Here is a 14,942-nt window from a genome sequence, read left to right as displayed (position 1 = left end):
CTGGTCAGATCTCCTTGCAGTCCAAGGGACTCTCAAGGCCTTCTCCAGCACCACAGTTCAAAAGCATCAATTCTTCGCCGCTCAGCTTTCTTTATAGTCCGTCTGTCACATCCACACATGACCACTGGGAAAACCGTAGCCTTGCCTAGACGGACGGAGTGACTAAGCGCACAGACATACACGTAACAAAGCAGATGTAAGGGAGGCAGTCACAAACTACAGGAAAGAAGAGAGGCTATGGAAGAAGGAAGAGTAGTTATATATACTGTAAAATGAAAACACAAAATGTTCTAACCAGAAACTTTGCTGTAACTCCATGGGGGTGAGATGAGTCATGTGGGTTTGGGTGGAAATTAAATAATTTGACTATCTTTCACTTCAAAATTTTTCAGTTATAAGTTCAGTTAACTTCAACTTATATGTAAGTTAACCGTCTCCATTATTTTTTGTTTGATACTACTAGAGAAACTATTTAAACCAGCTCTCATAGAACCATTCCAGAATAGTTGTAGGCCATTTAAAGGTAGAGGCAGCCGTCAGTTCTGCTTCAGGTGAAAAGTAAAAGTGAAAGTTGCTCAGTTGTGTCTGACTTTCTGAGACCCCATGGACTATACAGTCCATGGAATTCTCCACTCCAGGATACTGGAGTGGGTAGCCTTTCCCTTCTCTAGGGGATCTTCCCAAGCCAAGGTTCAAACCCAGGTCTCTTGCATTGCAGGTGGATTCTTTACCCACAAGGGAAGCCCAGGAACACTGGAGCAGGTAGCCTGTCCCTTCTCCAGTGGATCTTCCTGACCCAGGAATCGATGTGGGGTCTCCTGCATGGCAGGTGGCTTCTTTACCAGCTGAGCCACCAGGGTGAAGGGAGTCCTGTTTGTTTAGCAATAGACAAACCAGGCGGGGAAGCACACGACCTCACATCCCTGCCGTTCTATTGGGAGCCCTGCAGGTAGAGTAAGCACTGTTTATAGACAAGAGGAAGAAAGGTTTAATGAAGTTACGCTGCTTGCCTAGATTCACAAACAGTAAGTGACCAGCCACCATTCTGACGTAGATCTAATCTAGATCATCCAGTGTCAAATTCCACTCACCTTTGTTTTAGCCTTCCGTAAAGAAGCTCTTCAGTGTGTGGCTTCGGTCCTGTTTTCTTAAAGCATGTGCATCCTTGTGTGCGTATGCAAACATTAGAGAGGAGTTAGCACCTGTCCTTGTGAAACCATTTCAGAAAACTGCAGAAGAGGGAATGCACCCAAGCTCACCCTATGAGCCCACCCTCACCTTGACACCGAAACCAGAGGAAGATAACTGCCAGCAAAGGACGCTGCGGGCCAGTATCAGCGATGAGCACAGGAGCAAGAATGTCCAACAAGACCCTGGCAAAGCGGGTCTAGCAGTGCCTTAAAAGGGCCGGGCCCCGTGACCGAAAGGGCTTCGTCCCAGGGACCCAGGGGCTGCTCAGTGTCTGCAAAGCAACCCGCGTAACATGTACCACATTCACACAGTGAAGAGTAAAAAGCGTACGATTATCTCGGTAAAGCACGTACATCCTTGGTTTCCATCGCAGGTACATAGCAAAGCTTAATCTTTTTTTTTTTTTCCCCACTCTTTTGCTTGTGTCATTGTCCTGCTCTGGTTGAATTAACACTGGAGAAGGAGCAGTGTGGTGGATGAGTTTTTCAGGTTCAGGAAAAGTTTACTATAAAGATCAAAACTAAACCTTCATCCTGTCAGGTTTATACTATTCCTGTTAAAAGCTTGCATTTTTCTCTTTTACATATGCTAAATTGGCCTCAGTTATTCTCAGTTCTGGCACATAATTACAAAAGAAAAATGCTCTGGAAATACAAGATTTCATTAGTAAGTTGGAGATGTCATTATCTGAAAGCAGGGGGCAAGAGGGAGATGACCCTCTTACCTCTGCTCATTTAGGTTTTACTCTGGGATTCTTTTAACAAAAGTTAACAAGAGATAGACAAGAAAGTTGATTAACGCACAGACCTCACATGTATACGGGAGAGAGCCAGGGGACAATGAGCGACCCACAAAGAGTTGGCTTTGGATCTCAGGATTAAATACCACCTTAATTGTGACAGGAGAGGGGAATGTAGCCCTCTTCAGTTCAGTTCAGTCGCTCAGTCGTGTCCGACTCTCCGCGACCCCATGAATCACAGCACGCCAGGCCTCCCTGTCCATCACCAACTCCCGGAGTACACTCAAATTCATATCCATCGAGTCAGTGATGCCATCCAGCCATCTCATTCTCTGTCGTCCCCTTCTCCTCCCGCCCCCAACCTTTCCCAGCATCAGTCTTTTCCAGTGAGTCAACTCTTCACATGAGGTGGCCAAAGTATTGGAGTTTCAGCTTTAGCATCAGTCCTTCCAATGAACACCCAGGATAGATCTCCTTTAGAATGGACTGGTTGGATCTCCTTGCAGTCCAAGGGACTCTCAAGAGTCTTCTCCAACACCACAGTTCAAAAGCATCAATTCTTCGGCGATCAGCTTTCTTCACAATCCAACTCTCACATCCATACATGACCACGGGAAAAACCATAGCCTTGACTAGATGGACTTTTGTTGGCAATGTAATGTCTCTGCTTTTTAATATGCTATCTAGGTTGGTCATAACTTTCCTTCCAAGGAGTAAGCGTCTTTTAATTTCATGGCTGCAATCAGCATCTGCAGTGATTTTGTAGCCCTCTTAGGGGAGAGTAAATGATTTTTAGGACAGATGAATGGACCCTGAGAAGAATAAATGGACGGTATCTTTGTGACAAAGTTTGTCTGGAGGGATTTGTGACAGCTGAGCTTCTCTTGGAGCATTTGTGGGAGTTAACGGTAAGGGGAGTTCAGAGAAAGCCTCTCCCTGCACTTGCTGATTCCAAGTGCCTACAGCTCAAAATAATCAATATACCAGAGTGGCCTATTGTGGGGTGGCATGTCCTGAAGTACCTACAGCCATCCTTCAGGGCAGCATGTTCTGCCACCTTTCAGAGTTGAGACTCGTTCTCCGCCGTGTCCCTGGTGCTGCTGCCTGGCCCGGGAGTTGGTAACTGCTGAGGAAGCGTTCGTTACAGTCAGTGGATGGGTGGGTGGATGGGAGAAACGGGAGGAAGAGCCTTAATGCCCTCATTTGTTATGCAAGAAGAATGGTTAATACATTATTTAGCATCCTTATTTTATAAAATGTATTTGAATTTGTAAAACATATTTTATAGCTTCTCATAGTTTCAAAAGTTTTCTCAAGTTGTAATAACATAGGACTATTGCCCTGGTTCCTCCAAACAAGTGCCTGTGTCAAGATGCTTTATAGACTGGGTTGTGCTGATCTTCCAAGCTCTTTACACTTACTGTGGGCTTCCCTGGTAGCTCAGCTGGTAAAGAATCTGCCTGCAATGCAGGAGACCCCAATTTGATTCCTGAGTTGGGAAGATCCCCTGGAAAAAGGGTAGACTACCCACTCCAGTATTCCTGGGCTTCCCTGGTGGCTAGATGGTAAAGATTCCGCCTGAAATGCAGGAGACCTGGGTTCAATCCCTGGGTTGGAAAGATCCCCTAGAGAAGGGAAAGGCTACCCACTCTAGTATTTTTGCCTGGAGAATCCCGTGGAGAGAGGAACCTGGTGGGCTACAGACCACGGGGTCGCAAAGAGTCAGACGTGCCTGAGCACAGCACAGCACACAAGAGTACTAATATTAGTCGACTTCTCTGTTTTCAGTGATTATTGCATCTGTTGTGTCATTTGATTTTCAAAACAATGGCCTTTCAAAATAAAACCCTGACTCTTCCACTAGACTTCTGAATTACAGATCTTGGTTCAGCACCACATCACCATGTGATCTAGACAAGTGGTTTAACCTCTGCAAGGATCAGTTTTCTCATCTGTAACACAGGGGTAATAATTGTGCTTAGACTGTTGTGGGAATTAAATATGCAGGTAAGGTTTTCGGTATAGAGCCTAATGAAGAAGGCATCAGCAGGTCACTCTTGTCTTAGAGGTGATGGCAGTAACAACTCCCTCTGTTAGACATCAGCCCTCCTGTGCTTTTGCTTTCTTCAGGGCGAGGACAGCATTTTGTTCCTCTCTGCTTACCCCCCACAACTTAGGGCCAGTCATGGATGAGGTACTCAACAAATGATTGTTGGAATGAGTGAGATAGGCAGGTAAATTTCTTTTAAATCAGAAAGTTGTTTTCTAAATGACTAAACTTGAGCTCAGAGAGGTTGCTCCCAACGAGTTTTGAGCAGCTGCTATAAATCAGTCCCTTAGATTATGTCATTTACTCTCCAGGCAGTGTTACGGAAGGTTTTCAAGTGGAGTCCCAGGAGGAGATCCCCATCTTTGAATCCCGAGCCCAGAACCATTTCCACTAAACTCTCCTGCTTGTCTCACAAAATACACAAGAATTCTTCTAGGGTCAGTGACTACTATATAATCATTATAGCATTTTGGAAAATAACTTTATATCAGTTATAAAATTAATTGATTATCCTAGTTTTATTTATTTGATCACAAAGAAAACTATACATGGAAATGTTATACTATTCTAAATATCCTAGGTTTTTTAATTCTGCAGTAAAATAGACAACAGGTAACTGAGTATGAATATGATAAAATGAACAACTAGGAAAAGAAGAGTCTGAACAGATACAGAAAGGGTAGGATAAGTGAGTACTTTACAAATGAAAGCAGATGTATGAAATTACAAGCTGTCAGATCAGCAATGGAAATGAAGATGATAAAGTGGTTCCTTCCACAGATTATAATTATTCATTTTGCCCGGTCCTGTCTCCTTTCTCCATAATGTTCATGGAAAGGGGGAGGGGGTGGGAAGCTGTCGCAAGGAATGATGTTTCCAACAGAAGAAGAAAAAAAAGGAAGTCTAGGGACCAAGGGCATTTCTGATCATAAAACATCGTTTTGTGACTTGTATTGTTTCTGGTGAATTACAGTTGTTTTCCTGTGGAATATTTTTCAACTAACCATTCTGATTAATAAAACGGATTCAGTTGCAACCACAGGAAGTTGCAGCTGTAAAGTTTGTTCACAGTCGTGCTGTGGAGGCCGTCAGCCTGGCTCCCAAAACCAGCGTCACCAACAGGCGCAGTGGTGACGGCAGTGGCAGATGGATGGCCAAGGAATGGAGCAGTTTACACAGACCTGCTGGAAAAGACTATTTAATAGCTGCAGCCATAACTAGGTTGATTTGGGGGAAAAAGCCTGTCAGTCTGAAGAACATAGTTAGGCTTCTCCGTGAAGATTTTGACACTTTTCCTTCAAGAAAGTTCTGCATAGATATCTTTGCTAAATCCCTTGTTACCTTTAGAAAAATAATTTGAAGAAATTATATTCTCTTTAATTTTGAACTGTGTAATATTTATATATACAGGAAATAAATGGAACGTACCTAAGTTGCGAAGTGAAATAATCATGGTAAATAATATTTTATGAGAAATTTAAACTGGTCCTTTCCCATTCATAAGGTTTTTGCTCCTTATTTCCAAGCAGCGAAGTAGAGACATTTAAATACAGCCCTGTAAATGGCAGGCAGTGTGCTTGCTCCCTGTTTATGCTGCAAGCGCACACACGCATCTCGGGCTCTTCTGTCCAGCCCCACCCTGAGGATGAGGCCTGTGTGCTGGGCTGTGTGGGCGGCTCGTTGCCGCTTCAGAGGCCGCTGGGTAATGACCCCTTCTCCCAGTTTCCTTTATCCAAATCAGTTATTGGTTTACTTTCTTTGGACCTAAGTTGTTATTTTGTTTCTCTTAGTGGTACAAACAGCATTGCTTCTCAATTACTTTTTCCCTTTTATTTAGTGATCTCCAGTAACTACCAGACCTGTCTTGGCCTTCTGATGCATTACCCACTCATCGGCGATGTTCACTCACTGATTCTTAAGGCTCTGTTCCTTCGTGACCCGAAGGTAAGCTTCCCAAGTGGGATGTGCACAGTGTTCAGTGGGGTGAAAAACGGGCGTCTCCTCGTGACTCTAAGGATTCGTAATGTAAAATTTGCCTAATGGCAGATGAATTACCTGCTGAACTTGCCTAAGAGTCTCAGGCCAAAACTCCCATGCCTGATGGGCTAGCAGCTCAGCGGGCAAACTTGGGACACTGGCTGAGAGGGGAGCGCGCTCTGTTATCACTCGGAAGGGCCTCCTGCCCTCCTGCTCCCTTGTGAAACAGGACGTGGCTGAGCACCTGCATCTGCTGGGAACTGTACTTGTGACCATCAGTTTCCCGCATGGGGGCCAAAACTGACGCAGGTCCTTGAGGACCATGTGAAGGCCAAGACTTTAGAGCTCTAAAAGCACCCGTCCCCAAGGGTTCATGATGTAATGAAATATTGAGTTATTTCATATTATGAATGTATATTTGTTTTGCGGGTTAAGAGTAACCTAATAAACGAAAGATCTAAAGAGAATTTAATACTGACTTCTCTATTTGAACTTAAGTCACCAAAATTTTCTTTACACTCCAGAGAGTAAGTGGGTTCTTTCACAACTAATGTAATATTTCTTGAAAATAAGAATATTAAGTGATCTAAAAAAAACAACTGTGAATCCTTGATGCTTCAGAGCCAAACAAAAATGTTGGATGGAGCCTGAGAGAGAAAGCGTGGCACAAGAGGCCACGGGTGCTGGGCGGCGGGTGGTAACCTCGCCCCTGGCTCTCTGGCAGGGCCCCCTGCAGTCGTGCTGGCCAAGGTGGAACCATCTCTGAGTCAGTCTGTCTGTGGGTCCACTGCCAGGGCTCTGTCTGATTGATGTGGACCTCCAAGTCCAACATGATCCTGATTCTGAGAGATTCTGTCCTTGCCTCGGGTGTTGACTTCAACCTTTGAGCGTATCTTATATTTATTTTTTGCTTGGTTTTAAATTTGTGTTTTCCTTGTGCCTATACCCATTTTCTCAGAAATGCACAATTTTTATATCATTTCTTCTGCACAGAATTTCATTATGTATCAGAAACATAATCCATCATTTCTCTGATACATAAGGTAGCTTATCTTTTTTCTGGTAAGGTTTAGGAGTCAGACTATTGTGAAAAACATAAAGTCTCATTTTTTATGTGTATGTAGGCTGTAGAAGTATATATTTTTAATATGAAATAGCCAAGATTAGTGGCATATCTATAAACGGAGTAAAGAATGAAGTTGCTGGTCAATGAGGTATCTGAGTTTTGATCTGTAGACTTATGGTAAATTCTATATGCTCAGCACTGGGAATTAGAGTCATACAGAGTGGGACAAAAATTTCTAAAATAACCATTTGAATTATCCATTTGTGTGATTTGTTTGGTTTAATTGAAAGGAGAAATGAATCTGTTATGTAAACCATCCATCTTGTTTTTTCCTAGCTAAATATTGTTGTCCTGCCTATAAACCATTTACGCTTATAGTTACAGAATTCTGATACTAAATTCATCAATGTTATTAGCAGAATCTGTGATTTTAGAATGCTTTTAATCTCAAGAAGGTGGTAGAGTGACTTGCCCTTGTGGTCCAGTGGATAAGACTGCGGTCCAATGCAGGGTGCTCAGGTTCAATCCCTGCTCAGGGAACTAGATCCGCAGCTAAGGCCCAGAGCAGCCAAACAAATAAGTAAATATTTACAAAAGAGGAAATTTGTATATATACACACACATAGAGAGAAGGAGAGAGAGAGAGAATAATGAAACCAGTTCTACAAGCATTAAATTCTCCTGTAAGGCTTAAGAGATTAAAAAAAAAAAAAAGAACATAAAAAGGTATCTGAAAAAACAGTATTCCTCACTTTTACATTCAGCGTCTTACCAAGTAAAAACAATCAAGGTAAGTGTCCAAAAGTTAGGACTTAAACTGGTATTTCTGAGACATGAGAAGCTGGGCAGAAGGCAGGAGTCATGTTTAAAAAGCTTTTGAGAACAAGGTCGTGGCATGATGACATCTGTAAGGGAAAATAAAGACAGCTGCAGCGTTTTAAGGGGGTTTCAGATGGCCAACTCAGCGAGGCGGGAGTTTAGTTAAGTGTATGTTATGCTGACCCACTGACTTTATTAGTACGTGTCAGATGATAACTCATCACTTGACACCAGTGCCGATTGGAGGTCTGTCGCAGTGCGGTGTCCTGGGTCTAGCCAGGAGCCTGAGCTAGGCATCCGGACGGTGGTTCAAGTCTTGGCTCTCCCACCAAGCATCCTGTCGTCTGGCGGAACCCACGCTTCCAGAGTGTTGGTCTCCTCTTGTGCTGAGTTACTTTGCCTCTAATAACCCACCCAAGCAGAGCGGCCTTTGACCATAAAGAACTGACTTCCAGTGATAGAAGATCAAAGACACAAGTGAAAAAACGTTCACATGTACAGTCTAAAACTCGCCAAGCAGATATGTAGTTCATGTCCATTATGAACTCATAGAGGAGGCCATGGACACTGGGAGGGAATAAAAAGAGGAGGAAAAGTTGTTGCCAGTACCCCACCCCATCCTCTGAAAATCCAGACATCAGAGTGCTTTGATTGTTTCCGATGTATTAGCAGCAATGAAACACTTAAATCAGAGTGAGCACACACAGGCAGGTCTCTCTAAACTAGTGGAGAGGGGAGGTTTGAAGCGCGGGAGTTCGCTCCCATGTCCCAGCTTCACGAGGCAGTTGTGCTTAGCGCCGCTGACAGACACAGTAAGACAGGAATAAACACACAGCTCTGCGTCTCCCTGGACCATCGGCAGCCTTCAGAGAAGCGCTCCGCCCTCCTGCCTTCCCTAAGTCCCAGTGGAGAGGCTCGGTTGAGGGCAGACTGGAGCAGACCTCAAGACACTGGGCTGCTACTTGTTTTCCGTCAGATGCGGGCTTTGCTGGGAAACTGCTCGTCCGAGCAGACTGAGATGATGGACCTCTAAAATGTAACCACAGGCTGTACTCCACGTCTGCAAGCCCTTTGCCACGCTTGGTGTGGGCCTCACTCCAAGCTCCGAGTGGGGCAGAGTGGATTCTCTCTCCTCTTCCTTTTTCAGTGCAGAGGGATTAAGGCCATGTGGCTTTCCCCAGGCCAAGCTGCTTGCAGGCGTCCAGACTAGCTAGAAAGGTTCCAGGCCCTGCTTCTGCTCACCTGCTCCTGAGAGTCCAAGCGTCTGCTCTCCCTTCTCCAGGAAGCCGTTCCAGGCTCAGATAAGCAGGTGTTTTCCCTTTGAGTCCCCTCAGCACCTTAGTTTAGCGATTTGCTTGTATCTTTTATCAGTTATCTCTTCTCATCATCCTCTCATTTGATAGCTTTAGCCTTGTGTCCTACAGTGGCTGCTCTTAAGAAAACAATAGTACATCGAGTACTGACTTTAATCTGGGTGGGTCTCACTCACCTCACCTGTTTTCACCTCCTTCACCATGTCCTCATTCCACAGAAACCGTGGTCAGTGGTATATTTGTCAGCTGCCATTTTTGTCAAGATGGTGAAGAGACCCTGGAGTTTGAACTTATAGGACATCTAGTTCCTTAGTTTGCTATCAGACAGAATTATTTGAAAACCTGTTACTACCCTCAAATACCATGGAACAAAGCAGATACAACAAAGAATCCAGTTAATATACTACACTTAGACTGAGAATTCCAGAACTGCAAAGAATCAAGAGAGTCTGATGCACCACCTCCTCCTGTGTGCAAGCAAACTGAGGCTAAGAGTGGAGCTGAGAGGCGTACTCAAGGCCACAGCGCTCGTCAGCAGCAGATCGAGGGGCAGAGCCCAGGTCTGTCAGCCTCCTTCCCGCCTAAGAGACGCAGCTTGTATTAGTTTTAAAAATGGTAGAGTCCTAGTTACTGATACCTCTCGTATAATTCTTTTATTTAGAGTAGTAGGTATTTATTTGCATTTTTAATACGTGAAACTGGCGTGTGTATAAGTGACCCCAGAACTACCTGAAGTGTTTTTAAATGTGAGAGGAGACTGGGTGTCAGCTGTCCGCAGCATCCTCTCCTCTCTCCACCTCACAATGTGGTTTCTCTACTTATCTCTTCAGACCTTGTTTTCCTGTCTTTTGTTATATCACTGAGCAGATTTCCGAAAAAAATCCACCAAATGAAGTAGGGGGATGGAAGGAGGGCAGTCTGAAGAATATGAAGGGATTAAAAAGCATTGTTCTAACTAGTTGTTCAAATTCCAAAAAAAAATTTAAAAACCCAATTAGAAACAAAAGTCATAGAGAATGTGAACATATTGTGTTCCTTAAATAACCAGATGTTCTTTCCTTCCTGAAGGCAGTAAGGGCTCGGAATAAAAGGTTTAAAACTATTGTTTTAAGTTAACTGTGAATTTTGCAAATCTGCTTTTACCCTTCAGCAAATAAAATTCTAATACGGAAACATAAGCAAAGTAATTTTCATTTTTTGGTCCTCTCTTATTTGTTTTGTATGTTGAGTGCTAACCTTATCACAAAGACTTATTACAAATGGAATACAGTACATTGATTAACACTGTGGATTATTCAGTAAGAATTTGACAGCCCCTGTTTGAAGACTAGAATATTGTCAAAAAAATTATTTCTGGTAAGTTCGCAAGCATCTCTTTTAGCAGTGACTGTTACTGTTTATGGGAGAAAACTGCTAGAAATAAGATAACTTAATTCTGTAGTCATTCTTGTACACAAAAACAGGCTATAAAACATAGTGTACAGTGTTCTTGTGCTTGGCCAGTTCTGATTTGGCTTCTGGTTGAAGTCGTGTTAGACTTTGCTTTTTTTAATTATAAAATCCAAATACTCAGATTTTATGCTGGTAATAGATTTTTATTTTTTTTAATTCCAGAATCCTCACTGTGCATACAACTTTTTTTTTAATGTCAAGTGACTTTACTAAAATGTCATATATCTGAATTGAAGTGATAAATGGATTCAAGTCTCGTGATGGTGATAGAAAATGCTAATGCCATTATAATGTCTTCTTCTCTGAATGGTGAAGGACCTAAAACCACACACACTGACTCTGTGAGAATGCACATTGTCCATTTATCTACTCTTCCTGATGTTCTTGTTGAAGGTTCTGTTCAGATTTCCTAGGATCCATTTTGTGTGATTTTGTTACAGAAAGAATGTGTCACTTCTGGTTTTGTCATCCTTTTTTCCCTCTAAGAGCTGAAGTGGTTCCCTGAAATGTGCCTTTCTTGAAGAATCATATTTATGTGTGTTTTCTCTTAGTGACCAAAAGCAGGTGTGTTTTTTTCTTTGTATCTATACATGACTATATATTGTTCTTTTTATCACTAGATTTTAACCAGTTGAAGGTTTATTGTAGTTAATATTTAGGTATTGGTGATTCCTCAGTTATGTTTTCACATTCAATCAAAAATATAGACTTTTTGACATAGCCTTAAAAACCTCAAGTTTGACTTCTGAGTAAATAGTGGTTTTCCAAAAATCTATAAAAGAGTAATCAAAATACCTTTATTGGACCAGTATTTGAAGTTTGTTATTTATTATGTTCAGACATTTCATAAAGCAGAATTATGTGTTCCTCAAAACTTATTAAGGGTTTCCTAGAAGGCAATGGCACGCCACTCCAGTACTCTTGCCTGGAAAATTCCATGGACGGAGGAGCCTGGTGGGCTGCAGTCCGTGGGGTCGCTAAGAGTTCAACACGACTGAGCGACTTCACTTTCACTTTTCACTTTCACGCATTGGAGAAGGAAATGGCAACCCACTCCAGTGTTCTTGCCTGGAGAATCCCAGGGACGGGGGAGCCTGGTGGGCTGCCATCTATGGGGTCGCACAGAGTCGGACATGACTGAAGTGACTTGGCAGCAACAGCAGGGCCTTAAATAATTTTGGATTCGTTTTGTAAAAGTTTTGAATTTGTTGTTCAGCAGATCTTTACTGCACGTTACCGTGCACTAGCACTTTTAGCTTCTGGTGATATTAAAGGTGGACCGAAAAGTGAAAGAAAAATGGCCCTTACCATAGTAAACAAGTAAAGAGAAAGTGCTCAGTTTGTCATGTGTTACAAAAGGTGCCAATAGGATGTCATCCGTAAAATGAGAAAAGGGGGAAGAATCTGGTCTAGATGAAGACCTCCGTGGGTCGTGGGTTGGTCTGAAGGCTCTCTCTCAGGAGGCACCATTTCAGGTGAGAAGTGTTGGAGGAGAAGGAACTAGCCAGCCGGAGTACGGAACGCGCCTCCAGGCAAGGGGACAGCAAACACAGAGTCCAGGGGAGGAAGGAGCTTGCACTGTTCATGGAACCAGAAGACGAGCGAAACTGCCTGGGACTGCATGAGGTCACAGTTTGAAACTCTAAAAGATGCTGGATCCCGGACGGCTCTTCCTGATGGATAAGACATCTTATCATAAATGACCCTTGCCGTCAGCCAGAAGTGCCAAAAACTTTCCTTAAAGGAGCTCCCCACCCCTTGGTAAAACGCATTCATTGATTCAGACCTCCAGGAAAACACACTCATTTATTCAGACCTCTAGACTGTCACATGAGTCTGGCCAGTAGATTCTTGTTTGATTTAAGAAGACTGAAGCCAGCAGTCTGAACTCTTCCGGTCACATATTACTGTTATCTCCTAACTGCCTTGACTGCCTTCTGTATACCACCAGTCTTAGGCAGTTTTGCTTCCATTTACGTCAGCATCATGCTAACCAAGTAGTGTTAAGGGAACGAGACCCATCTTTCTCATGTTCCAAACGAGAGCTCTGCAAGGGCAGGGACCGATCATCAGTTAATCTGGGTCAGCCTCTGAAGGAATCTCCAAGTCCAGGTTTCGCCTCTGTCACAGCCTGCTGTCTTTATAGGGCAGGTCACCCTTTTCTTGGACAAAGAGGCTGGGTTACGTAATTTTAAAGGACACTATTGATATGTTTTAGTAAGATGCATTTCACCTCAGCAGATCCTCCCTCTTTAAAAACAAACAAACAAAACTATTTGTGTAGAGGGTGAGAGCTGGTCCATGTGATTGGGACACAGACCATTACAGGTGTGAAACTGATTTGGGAGGTAAAATGAATGAGCATAGTGTAGAAAGAACAGCTGATTCGGTCTTACAGAGTCAAATCTTCCATATGGGCTTTGAACAGTTTTCTTGGGACATTATCCATCTTAAGAAAGCAGTGTAAGCAAAGTGCCTGGCAAGGGCTGAAGCAAGTAGCCAGGCCAGGCCTGGCAGTTCTCTGGCCACAGTCATCTGTGGACCCCTCAGGGACCTCCCATCAACACTGATATATTAGCAGACACTAAATTTTTTTACTAAAGTATGAATGATTTGCAATATCATGTTAGTATCAGGTGTATGGCCCAGTGACTTGCTTGTACATTTATATATGTGTGTCATATATATTCCTTTTCAGATTCTTTTCCTTTATAGGTGGTTATAAAATATTGAATATAGTTCTCTGTGCTATACTCAGTATTGTTTATCTATTTTATATTTAGTACTGAGCATATGTTAATCCCAACCTCCTAATTTAACCCTCTGAACAACTGCGCTCATCTCACATTCTAGGAAAGTATTATTCAAACTTCTCCAAGCTGGGCTTCAACAGTATGTGAACCGAGAACTTCCAGATGTGCAAGCTGGATTGAGAAAAGGCAGAGAAACCAGAAATCCAATTGCCAGCATCCATTGGATCATAGAAAAAGCAGGAGGGTTCCAGAAAGACATCTGCTTCATTGACTATACTAAAACCTTTGACTGTGTGGATCGCAACAAACTGTAGAAAATTCTTAAAGAGATGGGAATACCAAACCACCTTACCTGCCTCCTGAGAAATCTGTATGCAGGTCAAGAAGCAACAGAACCAGACATGGAACAATGGATTGGTTCCAAATTGGGAAAGGAGTACGTCAAGTCTGTATATTGTCACCCTGCTTATTTAACTTATATGCAGAGTGCATCTTGCAAAATAATGGGCTGGATGAAGCATAAGCAGGAATCAAGATTGCCAGGAGAAGTATCAGTAACCTCAGATATGCAGATGATATCACTGTTATGGCAGAAAGTGAAGAACTAAAGAGCCTCTTGATGGGAGTGAAAAAGCTGGCTTAAAGCTCAGCGTTCAAAAAACGAAGATCGTGGCATCCGGCCCCATTACTTCATGGCAAATAGATGGGGAAACAATGAAAATAGTGACTGACTTTATTTTTTTGGACTCCAGAATCACTGCAGATAGTGACCGCAGCCGTGAAATTAAAAGACACTTGCTCCTTGGAAGAAAAGCTATGACCAGCCTAGACAGCATATTAAAAAGCGGAGCCATTAATTTGCTGACAAAGGTCCATCTAGTCAAAACTATGGTTTTTCCAGTGGTCATGTATGCATGTGAGAATTGGACTATAAAGAAAGCTGTGTGCCGAAGAACTGATGCTTTTGAGCTGTGGTGTTGGAGAAGACTCTTGCGAGTCCCTTGGACTGCAAGGAGATCAAACCAGTCCATCCTAAAGGAGATCAGTCCTGGCTGTTCATTGGAAGGACGGATGCTGAAGCTAAAACTCCAATACTTTGGCCACCTGATGTGAAGAACTGACCCATTTGAAAAGACCCTGATGCTGGGAAAGATTGTGGGCAGGTTGAGAAAACGGGCGACAGAGGATGAGATGGTTGGATGGCATCACCGACTCGATGGATATGAGTTTGAGTGAACTCTGGGAGTTGGTGATGGACAGGGAGGCCAGGCGTGCTGCGATTCATGGGGTCACAAAGAGTTGGACACACGACTGAGCTGACTAAACAAGTCCTCTTCCCTTTCCCCTTTGGTAACCATAGGTTTGTTTTCTATGTCCGTGAGTCTCTGCTTTGTAAATAAATTCATGTGTATAAGTTTTAGACTCCACATGTAAGCAATATCGTGTTCGTCCTTCTGTGTCTTCCTTCATGTAGTGTGATCATCTCTAGGTCCATTCGTGGTGCTGCAAGTGGCATATTTCAGTCTTTTTATGGCTGAGTATTATTCCATAGTATGTGTGTTCCACATCTTCTTTATGCCTT

General features: G+C 43.0%; 1 protein-coding gene across 17 annotated transcripts in view; it reads left to right on the top strand.

The window, feature by feature from the left end:
* The window catches only part of TBC1D5 (TBC1 domain family member 5), a 623,629-nt gene that overhangs the window by 468,112 nt on the left and 140,575 nt on the right, over positions 1–14,942 (top strand). For all 17 annotated transcript variants that reach the window (XM_088835359.1, XM_088835371.1, XM_055416924.2 and 14 more), the window contains one exon: positions 5,818–5,924. In XM_088835359.1, coding sequence (XP_088691485.1) covers positions 5,818–5,924 — 107 coding nt within the window. The remainder of the gene's footprint in view (positions 1–5,817; positions 5,925–14,942) is intronic.

Source organism: Moschus berezovskii, chromosome 1 (assembly GCF_049115385.1).
Source record: "Moschus berezovskii isolate FMDL1 chromosome 1, NW_MosBer_1.0, whole genome shotgun sequence".
Taxonomy (NCBI): domain Eukaryota; kingdom Metazoa; phylum Chordata; class Mammalia; order Artiodactyla; family Moschidae; genus Moschus; species Moschus berezovskii.
Note: the sequence above shows the minus strand (reverse complement) of the source record. Positions and strands in the feature narration are given on the sequence as shown.